The sequence below is a fragment of the Arvicanthis niloticus genome, unplaced genomic scaffold (assembly GCF_011762505.2).
Source record: "Arvicanthis niloticus isolate mArvNil1 unplaced genomic scaffold, mArvNil1.pat.X pat_scaffold_73_arrow_ctg1, whole genome shotgun sequence".
Classification (NCBI taxonomy): Eukaryota; Metazoa; Chordata; class Mammalia; order Rodentia; family Muridae; genus Arvicanthis; species Arvicanthis niloticus.
The window spans coordinates 287,393-299,534 of record NW_023046343.1 but is presented as its reverse complement, the minus strand read 5'-3'; the positions used below and the strand labels follow the sequence as shown (position 1 = coordinate 299,534).

The 12,142-nt window shown below is 43.2% G+C and overlaps 1 protein-coding gene across 1 annotated transcript in view; it reads left to right on the top strand.

Moving 5' to 3' along the window:
- The window catches only part of LOC117702375 (uncharacterized), a 71,639-nt gene that overhangs the window by 44,915 nt on the left and 14,582 nt on the right, over window positions 1-12,142 (top strand). The window contains exons 4-5 of the mRNA XM_076706438.1: window positions 6,329-6,408; window positions 12,086-12,123. Of these exons, the coding sequence (XP_076562553.1) occupies window positions 6,329-6,408; window positions 12,086-12,123 (118 nt within the window). The remainder of the gene's footprint in view (window positions 1-6,328; window positions 6,409-12,085; window positions 12,124-12,142) is intronic.

Below are 12,142 nucleotides of genomic sequence, written 5' to 3'. Positions count from 1 at the left end.
TCTCTATAGTGATCTGTAAAAGCAACAACACACCAAACAGCTTTGTGTTTTTCCATTCTCATGGTGCTTTAAAAGGCTGTGTGCAGAACAGGTACCTAGAGGAGCACCTAGTTTCTCTATTGATGCCATGTTGGTTAGAATGAATGTCATATGACTTTAGGGAAGAGGAATTCTAAAGAACGGGGAAAACTGTTACTAGTGGTCAGCATTGGCTGATTGTAACCAGTAGCAAAAGCACTGAGAGGCTGCCAGGGGACAGCTACCTCCTCCTACCCAAAAGGATTCATAGACCCCACTCTAGAAATAACCATTTCCTGCTGGGAGCCTGTGAACAATGAAGTTCTAACAGTGTGGTGTTCTCTACAGAGCAGTGGCTTTGTCAGGGAGAGTGCCTGCTGACACTGCAAAGCAGAGTCACTGGGGCACATCAGCAGGAGTGATGACAACTGAGGCCCCACCCCTCAGTCCCTTCACAAGGGATAAAGGGGCAGAAATCTTATTGATAGTGAAAATAAGAATGGTGGAGTAGAGACAGTGATCCCTGTGCAATGTCACATGGAGTAAGGAGAGCATGGCTGCAGCAGACTCCATGGAAGCCAAATTAAAAGCTTTGTTGTTGTTGTTGTTGTTGTTGAATATTTATGGAACTTATTTCTAAGGAAAATTCTTAGTGTTCTGACGCCCTTTTGTAACAGAGAAGAGGCTGACAACTCTCTTCAGTCCACACATACTGTTAAATGAGTAGGTCACAGCCAGCCCAGAGAGAAAGAACTGGAGACAGGGGCCTCACAGCTAAGGCCCAGCTATCAGGAGCTGATGACAAGGACACAGCAACAACTCCTGATCTTTCAGACCCATTGCTTCTGGCTAAATAAAAAAGGTTCCAATGTGCCCCACTATGACCTTTTTATAGATTATTAAAGCTATATATGTCTCATTGTTTAACAACTAAAGAAAGAAAATTATTTTTAAAGCAAAATTAATAAAGATACCAGAAAAGGTTAATAATATTTGAGAAATGAAGGAATAAGTGCCCAGAGTTTTTCAATAACTGTTTTAAAGTTGCAGTCACTTCTGGGGCGGGACCTGAAAGTCAACAGATAGTAAGAAGCAGAAAGGGACAGAACCCCAGACACACACTGCCACACTCTTAAGCTTTGGTAAGTATCGCTTTTGTGTTAACAGAAACCGATGAAATTCCCAAAATGAAAGCCGAAGAGTTGGTGGCAAAAGCTCACTGCAGAACTGAAACAGCTGAGGTACAGTCTGTTCTCATGTTCTGGAAAATGATCTGTCTGGGCAAGTTCAGCCCATGACCTTCCCTGAATAAAAATAAATAATAAAACACTCTTTCATTCTCAGAAAATTATAAATTGGTTATGCCCATTACCTGCTGTGACTCCCACAGTTGCTCTGAGAAACTGGCTGTCTGGAAGTCTTAAGCCAGTGAAGAAATAGGAAGACTGACAGGAGGCGGTGCTGGCTGTCTCAGGACAGTGCCTGGCCCTGGAAGCAGTGAGCTTTGAAGTTCAAAAGAATAAATAGAAGCCAGGACTGTGGTGGTGCATGCCTCTGGTCTCAGTAGTCAAGGAAGAGGCAGGTAGATCTTTGGGAGTTGAGGGCAGCCAGCCTGGTCTACATAGCAAGTTCCAAGGCTACATATTCCATACTGAGACTTCATCTCAAAAAAAAAAAAAAAAAAAAAAAGAAAGAAAGAAAGAAAGAAAGAAAGAAAGAAAGAAATACAGTTCAAATTATGAATCCCATGCTTTCTTCTTTGGTGAGTTCGCATTCCAGCTTTCTGGGGATGGAATACATTGTCACGGCCACTTGGAAATCTAACTCCTCTTGTCAAATTTGTTATCCTGTGCTATTGGCTATCAAATGGGTCATGCTTAATTTGTTTGTTTGTTAAAGCAGGGTTTCCTGTGGCTGGGTTAGATGCTGAGGCTATCCTGCAATGATCCTCCTGCCTCTACTTTCTAAGTACACAGCCCTGTGGCGGTGATTTAATGATTGAGTTTTTTTGTTTGAGTTTTTTTTTTTTTAAGCAGGTGGATTTATGTGAGTTTGAGACCAGCCTGATCTACAGAACTAGTTCTAAGGCAGCCAGGGCTACACAGAGAAACCCTCTCTCAAAAAAAAACCAAAACAATAACAACAAGAATTAATTTTACTTTATGTGTTTATATGACTCATGTTTATGGGTATCCATGGAGGCCAAAAGAAGGCACCTGGAGCTGTAGTCACAGGGGCTCCTGAGCTAGGAACTGGGGCAAGGAACTGAACTTGTGTCCTCTGGAAGAGCAGGAAGCTCCCCATCTCATGAGCCATCTTTCTGGTTTTAGGTTTTTTTTTTTTTGTTTTGTTTTGTTTTTTTTCCCTTCGGGACAGGGTTTCTATGTGTAGTCCTGGCTGTCCTGGAATTCACTTTGTAGACCAGACTGGCCTGGAACTCAGAAATCTGCCTGCTTCTGCCTCCCAAGTGCTGGGATTAAAGGGGTGTGCCACCTCTACCTGGCTCAGCAACTATTCTTGATCACTGAGATACCCATCCCTTCACCCACCTCATCCTATCCCCATCATGGTTTTTGAGATATTGTCTTTCTTCACTGGCCTGGAACTGCCAAGTAGAATAGGCTGGCTAGCCATCCAGAGCCAGAAGTCTGCCTTCCAGTGCCAGGATTGCAAATTCACACTCACTACACCTGTGACCCCTGTAGTTCTGTATCCTCCATCAGTAAGCACTTTACTGACTGAAGTAACCCCTCAGCTCCCTTTTTTATTGGTTTGTTTTTTGAGAGAGGGACTCATCTGGTCCAAGCTGGTCTCTGTTAAGCTGAGGATGACCTTGAATTTCTGATTTTACTGCCTGCACTTCACAGGTGTTAGAACAGGGTGGTTCAGGTTTTTTTTTGTTGTTTTTTTTTTGTTGTTTTTTTGTTTTGTTTTGTTTTGTTTTGTTTTGTTTTGTTTTTCTGACAGAGATTTCTCTGTGTAGCCCTGGCTGTCCTAGACTTGCTTTGTAGACCACACTGGCCTCAAACTCACAGAGATCCACCTGTCTCTGCCTCCCAAGTGCTGGGCTGAAAATGTTTCAGGGTTTGTTGTTTTTGATTTAAGACAGGGTTTCTCTGTGGAGCCCTGGCTGTCCTGGAAAACACACACACACACACACATGCACCCACCCACACCTGCACACACATACACACACTCACACTCCCTCCCATTTCCTTTTCTCCCCCCTTTCCTCACTCTCCCCCCTTTCTTTTACCCCTACCCCCCCACCTGCTTCATTCCTCCCTTCTCTGTAGGCCAGGCTGGCCTTGAACTCACAGAGATCTGCCTGCCTCTGCCTTTCAGGTGCTGGGGTCAAAGGCATATGCCATCATGGCCCTGTTGAGATTCAGGTTATAAGATCTCTCATTGCTCTTGTAGAGAACCTGGCTTCAGTTCCCAGTACCCACATGTGCTCACAGCCCTGCTAACTCTAGCTCCAGGAGATCCTATGCCCTCCTCTGGCCTCTGAGGGCACCTTAAATGCGTGTACACAGACATATATGTGGACACAAACTCATAATGTAAAAAACAATTTTTTTTAAAGTTAGCTCTGGCTGTCAGGATGGCTCAGAGATTGAAGGTGTTTATCTTGTAAGCCTGGCGACTTGAATTCAATCTCTACAGTCCACATGAAGTAGGAGAGAGCCGGCTCCACAAGGCTGCCTTTGTACCTCCATCCCCCCAAAACCCACACACTGTCTCCTCTTAAGCAATTAAAATAAAAAGCTAAGTCTGGCAAGGTGGCTCAGTGGATAAACCAGGCTTGACACCAAGCCTGAGAACCTGAGTTCAGCTCTGGATTCCAAGGAGAAGTACCTGCCATGGTGAAGCCTTTAAGGTGCATTCTGGCGCACACATCCACTGCTCACCCAGTAAATAAACAAATGTAATAATGGAAAAATGTAATGTTAGACCATTTTTCATTCTCATCAGTTTCTCCTTTATCTCTGTGTTCAATCAATAGGTAGGTGGAGGCCAAAGAGAAAGGCGGTGCATGCCTGGGGGCTGAGATTACAGGAAACTTACCCTGTGCTGCCTTGGCTAGTTTTCATAAGATTGCAACAATCAGAAGCTTGCTTAGCTTATGACAGTGCAAGTAAACTCTAATAAGGGGAGCATAAAGAGAGTTGATGGATACCTTTGTTCTGGAATGGGCATGGTATCATAAATATTTATGGCATATATTTTAGAAATATTAAAAAAAAATAAACCTTTATGTGGCTGTGAAACTATTACTCAAATTTAATATTTTTATGAGGGCTGGACAGATGGCTCAGTGGTTAAGAGCACTGAAAGCTTTGCCAGAGTCCTCAGAGGTCCTGAGTTCAATTCACAGAACCACATGGTGACTCATAACCATGTGTAATGCATCTGATGCCCTCTTCTGGTGTGTGACGAGAGGGACAGTGTACTCACATACATAAAATAAATAAATTAATTTAAAAAAAAAGTTACCCAAATACTTAGGTTATACACTTACCAAAAAATCAAGAAAACTGCTGGGCATGGTGGCACACACCTTTACTGCCAGCACTTGGGAGGTAGTGGCAGGTGGGTCTCTGAGTTTGAGGCCAACCTGGTCTACAGAGGGAGTTCCAGGACAGCCAGGGTTGTCCACAGAGAAACACTGACTCAAACAAACAATCAAGAAAAAGAATCAGGAAAGTCAGACCTGATACTGCTTTGGTGTTATCCAATCCAATTCCTTCATTTGATATGTGAAGAAAAAGAGACTCTGATGATGGTGGCATCTAATCTACCATCACTTTCATCTGGGAGAGTCCACAGGGACTCACAGCAAAGATTCTAAATTGGTGTCTTAGTAACAGAACACTAAGTTCTGTTAGGTGGAGGAATATGGTTGACTCTGTGGTGGTTTAAATGAGAATGTCTCCACAGGGGCAGTTGTTTGAACTTGGTCCCCAGTTAGTGGAGCTTTTTGTGTAGCCTTGAAGCTGTGGACAGATGAAGTATCTCATGGAGGACTCAGAGCCACATATGCCTTCCAGTCCTTTATTTCCTCTGGCTCCTGCTTACAGCTCAGGAGCCAGTCTGCTTTGTGCCCAGCTTCCATGTTTGCTGTTCCCTTCATGACAGTCTCTTAGCCCTCTGGAATCCTAAGTCCAAATGAACTCTTTCTCCTATGCTTTGGTCACGGTGTTTTATCACAGCAATAGAAAAGGAACTAAGCCAACCACATTGTCACAGCCCTTCTGTGTCTGACAGTCTCAATCATATTCTTAGCTATTTTAGGGGCTGCATGGTGTAAGAAAGTTAGTGGTGATTGACAACTTTATAGGATCTGGAATTTCCTATGGGACAAGACTCCAGGCACACTTGTGAGGGACTGTCTCGATTAGGTCAAAGACATGGATGACCCCTTCTTTTTTGTTCTTGTTTTGTTTTTTGAGACATGTTTTCTCTGTGTAGCCTTACCTATCCCGGAATTCACTCTGTAGACAGGTCTTGAATTTGGGATGCACCTGTTTCTGTCTCTTCTGTGTTAGGATTAAAGGCATTTAATGCAGGGCTAAACACTTGTTTAAATTTCTTGCATCAGAGTATTTGATCATAGTGATGGAAAAAGCAACTAAGATAAATGATACCTCGTGTTGTAGCTTTCATTGTTTCAATGCCTATTTTTAATGATGTTCTTTAAACACTTTAACCTCCCTTCTAGCCCAGCACCCAGCAGAGGCAGTGGAAAAGAAAGGATACAGGGGAAGTGGGCCTGTTTAGAGATGGCCCTTTGGAGCAAATCCCATGTGCATTGTCAGGAAATCAGCAGTTTAGTTCACAGGTCACAGATCGATCCAATCGTAAACACTTCAGGGATATCCCAGCAGTCCAGTTTGGTAGTGTCAGGATATCAGCAGGGGTGGCATGGCCTAGGAGGAACAGCCAGGCCTCAGTCAAACCAGCAGGAGTGAGCAGGAGGGACCAGGGCCAACAGCAAAGCCAGGATAAGTTCATGGCTGTGCCTCTCTCAGTGAAGGGAAGATCAGTGAAGGTGTGAGACCAACAAGCATTTAGCTATGTAAGCAAGCCAAGCTCAGCCTTGGTCACTGTCCATTAAGTCCTATTTAAACTCCCTCTAAACATCATGTGTCCTCCATAGTTCTTGCCTCAGCACCAGAGTCTGTCTCAGCAGACATCATTCTGCCAATTGGCCCAAAAACATACCTTCACATCTGCTTTAGCTTAAGTTTTCACTTCATTGTGTGTGTTTATTCACTTAGTATTTTTAATTATGTGTATATTTATGTAGGGGGTATGTTCACAAGAATGCAAGTGCCCACAAAGACAAGAAGAGCATCGGAACTTCAGGAATTGGAGCTACGGGCAGTGGTGAGTTATATGGTGTGGGTACTAGGAACCCAACTCCCTTTTCCAGTTTGTTGAAGTGTTAAGTATATTTTTTCATGCCCCCTGATCCCTCCTGTTAAGTATTTTTAATTTAGGTATTTTCCTTCTTACGTTAAACCTTTTTGTAATAATTACAAATTCTCATGCAATTTTCACAATTAGAAGAAATAGAAGAAAGAATACACATAACCCCATATCCACTTTGCTGTGTTTCCCCCATGGGGGAGCATCCTGGAAACAAGTGTAACATTAGAAGAAACTCAAATGCATATATTTAAGGTGTTTAACAGGTCATCAAATGTCCCACTCACCCCCATTCCCTGCTTTTTTTTTTTTCTTTTGCAACATCATCATATAACTCTGGCTAGCCTGGAATATACTAAAAGTAGATCAGGCTAGCTTTGAATTCACCTGCCTCTGCCTCCCAAGTGCTGAGATAAAAGGTTTGTGTCCCCCAACATACTCACTCTTCAGTGACTTAACAGTGATGGTCTTTGTGTGTGTGTGTGTGTGTGTGTGTGTGTGTGTGTGTGTGTGTTATGAAAAACAGCTAAAGTCTATGTTACAACTTTGGAATGTTCAATCTCTCCTTCCGGAGCTGGATTATCATGTCAACTACAGCAGAAACAACAGAATTAATTATTGCAAACAATGTCAAAAGTAACTAAGAGAGAAACTGTCCATCTATTTCTAGAACTGGGAAGCAAATATCCTCAGAGAGTAGCTCTTCCTTTTTCTGGATAGAATAATGTTTTCACCAAGAGATAACTTTTCCTGACAGTGTGATTCCTTGTATTTTCTTACAGAACATAGATACTCAGGCATTTGAGATGGACCATGAACACGCACAGCAGTGGTGTGTCACGGGGCTGAGCTGGTACTGTGGTGTAGGTGCCAGCAAACACACCGACCCCTGTGTCCCTCTGAGCCCTAATGAAGCTTACAAGGAAAAAAGACAAGACAGTAGATGGGGCTCACTGGGAAGAGGAAGGAGACTAAGGGGCATGTGAGGAGGACAGCAGGGAGGAGGGTGGCCAGGATTGGAGCACAGGATGTGCTTGTATGAAAAGGTCATCATGAACTCATCTCTATGTATAACTAGTATGTCCCAATAAAACATTCTTTAAAGTTTGTGCATATAAAGTACATTCAGTTTGGACCTTGAGCTTTTAAAACTTAGTTCATTTACTTTACATCCTGATTGCAGCCTCCCTTCTCTCCCTCCCATCCCCCATAATAAAATGTTTTTAATAGTATATAATGGAATTGATAAGAAGATATTTCAATACCCACTAATATTTATAAAATGCTTGCATTGTGTTTAAAATTTTTATTTTATGTGCTTTGGTGTTTAGCCTGCATGTTTGGAGGTGTTGGATTCCCTAGGACTGGAGTTGCAGACAGTTGCAAGTTACCATGTGGGTACTGGGAGTTGAACCTGGGACCTCTGGAAGAACAGCCAGTGCTCTTAACTGCTGAGCCATCTCCTCAGCTGCCACTAATAATATTTTTGAAGTTAAAAGGAGAAGAATTTACATTTTAATTATGCCTTCTGGCACACATTTGTCTTCAGCAGGTCACCAGACAGCTCCCTGTATTCTGTAGTATCTACCTTACACATTGTTTTCAGTATGGAAGGTCAAAGTTGAGATTTGCCACAGCAAGAAGTGATGCTAGGTAGTTGTAGAGGGTCAGTGTGAGTGACTCTTCTAGGAAAATGGTCATTGCTTTTGCTCTTCCCTTCTGATCAGGTGGGAAAGAACATATTCTTCCAATGGATAACTGCTCAGAAGCTGCCAAGCGGCCCCTGAAGGCAAACCCAGGTGCACAGAGACCTGGGAATAGCCACAGGTCAGGTTTTGCTGGCTGACTTTCCCCTGCCATGACCTATGTTCCTTTAATAGTAGTTAGACATAAGATGCAATGGACCTAATGGCCCGCCTCTTTCTTCAAAGGCTACACTTTTGCCAGAATGAAGCATGCCTGCTTCATGATGCATTGATCCTTCAAGGCAATCCTTGGCCTACTCACCATGAAGGATTTTACTTCATGAGTCATTTACCAGAGTCTGTCTCTGCCATAACTTTATATCATAGACCAGGAAAATGACACTGGAGTGAATTCACAGAACCACTGCTCTACACAAGGTAGATGTGAGCCATTTACCCTTAGGTTTCAGTGTTTCCCATGTTATTGTGAAAGTTATGTTACTTTTTTTTTATTGCCATGACAACAGAGGGAGCTCATCCAACTGCACTCAATAGATCTAGGATTATTCCTTTCTCTGCACATCTCACTAGCCAAACACTAGGTGATACATGTTTTTTATACATGCAAAGGTCCATTCACAAGAACATCCAAGTCCTGTTTGAATAATGGGCTCTGTATGGAAGACTTGATCTATACCAAAAGTGTGTAGGGGATCATGATTTTCTGCCTGGTGGCTGACATGAGTTTTCTGCACTCTGTGGCTTCTGGCTGTAGATCATGAATGCCATTATCATTGCACCTGTAGAGACCCACTCCTAGGAACAGCAAGGCATGCTTGCCACTGACATAAAAAATCTTATAGTTCAAGACCCCTGGGTTGCAAAGCCAGCCTTGTTTCTGGTTTCAGCAAGTGCACCTCTCTTGCTCCTGACCATGGAATGTTACCTCTGGGTTCCCATTAGTTGGAATCCTGTTATCTCACTGGTACCCAGGGAGCCCAACTCCTAGTCACTCTCTTGCCCTCACCTGAAAACACTTTAGAACACAGAACTCTCTCAAGGATGCTCCACTCACATTTAGAGTACATTCCAGAGGTGTGTGGAGGTGCACACCTTTAATCTCAGCACTCTGGAGGCAGAGGCAGGCTTGGAACAGAAGTTCCAAGATAACCCAGGCTACACAGGAAAACCTCGTGTCGAATACCAAAAGTGAATAAATAAGTAAATGTAAAACTCAACAGATGAGTGAACGCTACAAGAGCATATGGAAAGAGAAGCCTGATTTCCTTCCACATTACAGCGACATCCATTCCCTCTCTATCTAGGTAGCATCACATTGAGTGCCACCACCCATGGGCTGACACTCACACAGAGTCCTGTATGTTTGCCTCCAGCACTGAGGCATTTATGGAGTAACTATATCTCCATTATTGTTTTCCACCCCACGGTTGTGAGCTCTGGGCACACAGTAGGCTTCTGGGTCAGTGGGAGACAGATGCACTATGTTGGTTCACTGGAGAACTTAGTGGTTACTTCTGATCAGGAATAGCACTCCTCCCCCATCCTGTGGACATAGAAAATAGCAACTGAAGATAACAGATCTCAGTTTCTAAGTGATTATTATTGAATAATAAGGTCCACATGGCCCTTGTGTGGAGAGGTCAGCAAGAGGAATGTCAAATTTTTTCTTACAAGTTCTAGTAAGTATACCTTAGATATGATATAAAAACTTGCTTTTATTCAGTGAGTTTGTAGTTATTTTTGTAATCTAGCCAGCATGTGTGTGTGTGTGTGCATGTGTGTGTGCATGTGTGTGTGTTCATATGCAGTTGTGTGTCAAGGATACATGGGGAAACAAGAGGTCAATAGTGATTATCTTCTTTAGTCATTCCCTGCCTTATCTTTTGACAGAAGATCTCACTGAAGTTGGAGCTAACCAGTCTGATTCAGCGAGTCTAACCAAACTGGCCAGGGATCTTCCTCCTCATCTACCTCCTCAGTGCTAGAGGAGGTCTGCAGACCTCAAAATTATTTTCAGTCTGATTCAGTAGAGAGCATAATTTAAGAAATGTGTCTCTGTGTGTATATACATATATCCATTTTATGTGTGTGTCTTTGTGTGTATACATATGTTCATTTTGTGTGTGTGTGTCTGTGTGTATATACATATGTTCATTTTGTGTGTGTCTTTCTGTGCATATACATATGTCCATTTTGTATGTGTGTGTCTCTGTGTGTATATACATATGTCCATTTTGTATATGTGTGTCTCTGTGTGTATATACATATGTCCATTTTGTATATGTGTGTCTCTGTGTGTATATACATATGTCCATTTTGTATGTTTGTGTGTCTCTGTGTGTATATACATATATCTGTACACTCTGTCATAGCACTGGTTTCTTGAGTTATTGTCTTTATTATTTTGTCTTTTTTTTTTTTTCAGAGATGAGGACTGAACACAGGGCCTTGTGCTTGCTAGACAAGTGATCTACCACTCAGCTATGTCCCCAACCCGGAGTTATTGTCTTAAATGTCAAAGGAGCACAGTTACCAAGGGTCCAGGACTTAAGCTCCACCCTGTGGCTGCACCGGAGAAAGTAATGTTAGAATGAAAACACATTCTGATTTCTGGTCACTAACATAACTAGCATGAACAAAATCAGCATGACTTTTACTTTTCTATTTCTGACACAAAGTCTCAGTCTTTAGCCTGTGGAAAATTAGTGTATTACGCTGTATTTTCTAGAAAGTTCTGACAAGTACATCATCAATGGGGGCTACCCCAGCTCGTGTACTTTTTTGGTCTCCACAGTGCCAGGCAGGGGTTGTTGAGCTCATTTATGAGATGAATAACACTGTGGAGTGAATTTAGGTGTGAACTCTCTTAGCTGAGTGTATCTGGCTCCGGTGAGTGTGTGTGTATGAGGCTGAGAGTCTACACACCTGCAGCTTGCTGCAATCAAAGCCTGAAGAGCTGCGGGTGGCAGCCCTGTTAAATCTTTGGCCAAGCCTTTAAAATTGGAGCAAGCTGGGGAGGAGAAAGAAGAGTCAATGTGGACTTAGGCCCCGTAAGATGGAGTTCTCTTTGCCTAGTTTGCCACTGCTGAAAATCTTCTCCTATCTGGATGCCTTCAGTTTGCTACAGGCTGCCCAAGTGAACAAGGTAAAAGCTCCTTGGCTGAACTCTCCATCTGGTGCATCATAAGGCCCTGGGCCTTTCCCGCTCAGTCTTAGAGCCTTAGCTACCCCAGCATTGTACTCACACAGCCTGGCTTCCTTCCTTCCCTTCCTTCCCTTTTTTCCCTTCCTTCCCTTCCTTTTTTTTCTTCCTTCTCTTACTTCAGTAAACTTACCTCATTCTGACCTGTCTACTCAGCTCTGGCACATTAATGTCTCGAGAACTCAGCTGCTTCTCTTGACCAACAGGAGCGCCAACCTACAGAAAAGCAAAGGGATATATATTCTCATGGGTTAGCATTATCCACTCTGAAGACCTCAACTACAGTTCAATGAGGCCAGAGTGGTGGCATATGCCTGTAATTGAAGCACTTGGGAGGTGGAAGCAAGAAGACCAGGAGTTTGGGTCATACTCAATTACATGCATTTAGAACCAGCTCGGGCTACTTAGACACCCTATTTCAGAGCAGCAACAGTGACAAAATTCTGCTAAATGAAAAAAAAAAAAAAAAAAAACAAGCTGCCGTGAGGAGACATGCTGCTGATATGTGGCATCCTTGAGAGTCCCTGTCAGACCTGTGGAGACCGGCCCTTCTTCCTCTGAGCCCTCCCAAGGTGACTTGTGTTTGCTGGGGTAGATCTCTCCAGGCTGGCTGGGCCTGAGGAGCTAGGACTGTGCTTGATTAACCTGTGTAGGCCCAGCACAGAACAAATTGAGAGCAAGGGGAAGGGGGCTGTTGTTGATTTAAGGATTCTTTTCTCTCCCATAGGACTGGAATAAAATTGCAAGCAGTGACATCCTGTGGAAGTAAGGAGAGGGGCAGGGT